The sequence below is a fragment of the Lucilia cuprina genome, chromosome 4, assembly GCF_022045245.1.
Source record: "Lucilia cuprina isolate Lc7/37 chromosome 4, ASM2204524v1, whole genome shotgun sequence".
NCBI classification, from domain to species: Eukaryota; Metazoa; Arthropoda; class Insecta; order Diptera; family Calliphoridae; genus Lucilia; species Lucilia cuprina.
In genome coordinates this window covers 29,940,920-29,944,206 of record NC_060952.1, presented here as the reverse complement: position 1 = coordinate 29,944,206, position 3,287 = coordinate 29,940,920, and the positions used below count along the sequence as shown (strand labels likewise).

The following is a 3,287-nucleotide window of genomic DNA, read 5'->3' as shown; positions in this document are numbered from 1 at the left end:
GAACCTACCTTGAAATCGGATACAAATTTGTTTGCAGTTTCTACAAGTAAAGTAAATAATATAAAAACATTTGCCGCCATTTTTTATATAGTATATTTATTCAATAATTTATTTTAGGATGGTTTACGTTTTTCTGTAACTGAAGCTGAATTTGGTTCTTTGGAAACTGTTAAAATCAAAGATTATCATGAATCTCTTAAAAATTGGGAAAAATTTAAATCATTTAATATTGATGCTATAGATGTGGATAATGCCAGATCCCTATTTCATCTATATGAAGGAAATAAAAGATGTAAGTTAAATTTTAAGTAAATCGCAATTTTTTAAAAGGAAATTCTTTACAACCAAAAGATCTTAAAAATTTTAACAACAAAATTATTTATTATTAAATAAGATGTTTTCTAAAATTTAGTTTTATCCCAAAGAATGACTAAATCATCTATAACCATAAATCGTTCTAAGACTTATCAGAAGATCGTAGGATTTGGTGGAGCTTTAACCGGAAGTGTGGCATATTTACTTAAAAAATTAAATACCTCTTTTCAAGATCACTTATACAAGTTATAAAATTAATATTTAAATTATACTATCATCCTACTAATCTATTATTACTTTTAGATCTTATTTCCACAAAGATGGTATAGCCTATAGTATTTTACGCACCTCTATAGGAGGTTGTGATTTCGATTTAGAACCCTGGGTCTATAATGAGTATCCAGAAAATGATAAACATTTAACAAATTTCACCGTATTAGATCAACGTGATTTATTGAAAATTGAACAAATTAAACGTTTAAAATCCGTAGCTTTATTAGATGATCTAAAAATAATGGCTGCTGCCTGGAGTCCACCACCCTGGATGAAAACGAATAATAATTGGACAGGTTTTAGTAGTTTAAAAGCAGAATATTATGAAGCCTGGGCCAAATATCATTTAAGGTAGGATTTATTTGAATATTTATATGTTAAATACATACCTATCATACATTTCAAAAGAAATATTACATAAATTTTCTTCATGATTATTGGTATTTTAAGATCACTTGTGTTTCTTTCTCATTTACATAATTTTTTTACTTGTGCAGATTTCTTGAATTAATGTTGTCTAAAAATATAACGATATGGGCCATATCCACTGGCAATGAGCCACTAAACGGAGTCATTGGTTGGCTTTTTGTACATTTTATGAGTTTAGGTTGGACACCAAGAAATCAGGTATATGTACATACAAACACATTTGAAAATATTCTAAATATTTGTTAGTATGTAGAAGAATAATGAGTTTTTCTTTTTGTGTTCTTAAGGCGGTTTATCTGAATGATTATTTGGGCCCAGCTTTGAAGAAATCACCATTTAAAAATGTTTTAATATTTGGCAATGATGACCAGCGTTACTCGTATCCCGCATGGTTTAAAACGGTAAATAGAAACGAAATAAAACTATCTATCTATCTATCTATCTATCTATCTATCTATCTATCTATCTATCTATCTATCTATCTATCTATCTATCTATCTATCTATCTATCTATCTATCTATCTATCTATCTATCTATCTATCTATCTATCTATCTATCTATCTATCTATCTATCTATCTATCTATCTATCTATCTATCTATCTATCTATCTATCTATCTATCTATCTATCTATCTATCTATCTATCTATCTATCTATCTATCTATCTATATTAAAATAATATATTAATTTCAAGATGAATTCCTCGCGACCCGGTTCTCTCAACTATCTTGATGGTTTAGCCGTACACTGGTATTGGGATGATATATTTGGACCGGAACTTATAGATAAAACTTTACAATTAATGCCCAACAAGTTACTGTTAAATACTGAAGCTTGCGTAGGTGATAAACCGTGGCAAACTCGTGGACCTGAGCTGGGTTCATGGGAAAGAGGTGAACAGTACATATGCTCTATACTACAAGATTTACAGCATAATTTTAATGGTTGGATCGATTGGAATCTAATGTTGGATGAGCGCGGAGGTCCCAATTATGTTAATAATACTGTTGATGCTCCCATCATATTAAATACTAATAGTAAGTTCAAATTAATTTCATTCACATTAAAAACAATTCTAAATAATCCTTTATTTACAGACAATTCCGAGTTTTATAAACAACCTCTATTCTATGGCATTGGACACTTTTCGAAATTTATTAGCGAAAATTCTCAACGTATTGAAGTGAAATTGTCTTCTATACAAAATTCTATTGATGCGGTTGGATTTAAAAGACCGGATAATAAAATTGTTTTAATAATATTTAATAGGTAAGCAAGAAAATGTATAGAATTTCAAAATTATCTAGACCTCAAGCAACTGCTGTTGTTAAATACTTAATGTGGCACGCTTTTTAATGTGAAAATGAAGTAAACTAAAATGCTTTCTAAGTGTTTTTATGACACACTCTTATTGCATAGAGCTATTAACGCGTGTTTGGTGTTAAAAGTATTTCAACAATTTATCTAAATCTTTAGCATATTTCTCTCTTTACACTTGAGATCAAGTAATATTTTCAAAATTTATGTTTTTCTGCATGTTTCATCAGTACTTGTGTCTTAAGTGTGTGTTTCCTTTTCTAGTTTTGAGATACACTTGAGAATAGTGCGTACAAAAAAAAAAAACGCATCTGTTTTATTATGGGAGGGGAATTATTTTCAGTTACTTACCACCTCTATATTCATTACAAATATTGCCTTTATGACATCATTTTAATATTTTTCTTTAAATATCTTAATTTTATTTTTCCCGTTTTAGTGCTGCTATTCCCCAGGATATTAACCTAAATGATAGTGTACGTGGTATGCTCACCATTAATGTGCCTGCTCGTTCAATACATACCATTGTTTATATGTAATGAAATTTTTTTAAAGTTTTGTTTTATTTTATGAAATCTTAGGTTATAAACTTTTTTAAAATTTTTACATAAATAAAAAACATAATCGCAGTATATATTATATAAAATATTTTAAATGTTATTTTTAATATTAAAGCGTTTTTGTTATAAAAAAAATTTTATTTTGTCCATAACAAATTAATATGTTTAAAAATTGTATGACACAAGATAGAAATGTGTCATCATTTATAAGTGAATAGTTCGATTTAATTAAAACTTTGAAATACTAATGTCTGTTCTCCGTACTCATCTGGTTTGAAAGTATTTACAATAAGAGCGGGTTTTTGATTTGGCGATCAGATGCCAATCATTAATCAGATTAGTTTATCTAAAAATAAATTGATTCTGATGTTAAACCCCTTTTGATGTCTTTG

The 3,287-nt window shown here is 28.3% G+C and overlaps 1 protein-coding gene across 1 annotated transcript in view; it reads left to right on the top strand.

Moving 5' to 3' along the window:
• Positions 1 to 2,983, top strand: part of LOC111690987 (lysosomal acid glucosylceramidase) — a 3,345-nt gene extending 362 nt beyond the window's left edge. Inside the window, exons 2-10 of the mRNA XM_023453605.2 lie at positions 1 to 51; positions 118 to 292; positions 413 to 560; positions 619 to 939; positions 1,086 to 1,215; positions 1,305 to 1,418; positions 1,713 to 2,055; positions 2,116 to 2,287; positions 2,775 to 2,983. The exon at positions 1 to 51 is cut by the window's left edge and continues 86 nt beyond it. Coding sequence (XP_023309373.2) covers positions 1 to 51; positions 118 to 292; positions 413 to 560; positions 619 to 939; positions 1,086 to 1,215; positions 1,305 to 1,418; positions 1,713 to 2,055; positions 2,116 to 2,287; positions 2,775 to 2,874 — 1,554 coding nt within the window. The 3' untranslated portion in view covers positions 2,875 to 2,983. The remainder of the gene's footprint in view (positions 52 to 117; positions 293 to 412; positions 561 to 618; positions 940 to 1,085; positions 1,216 to 1,304; positions 1,419 to 1,712; positions 2,056 to 2,115; positions 2,288 to 2,774) is intronic.
• The last annotated feature ends 304 nt before the right edge of the window (positions 2,984 to 3,287 follow it).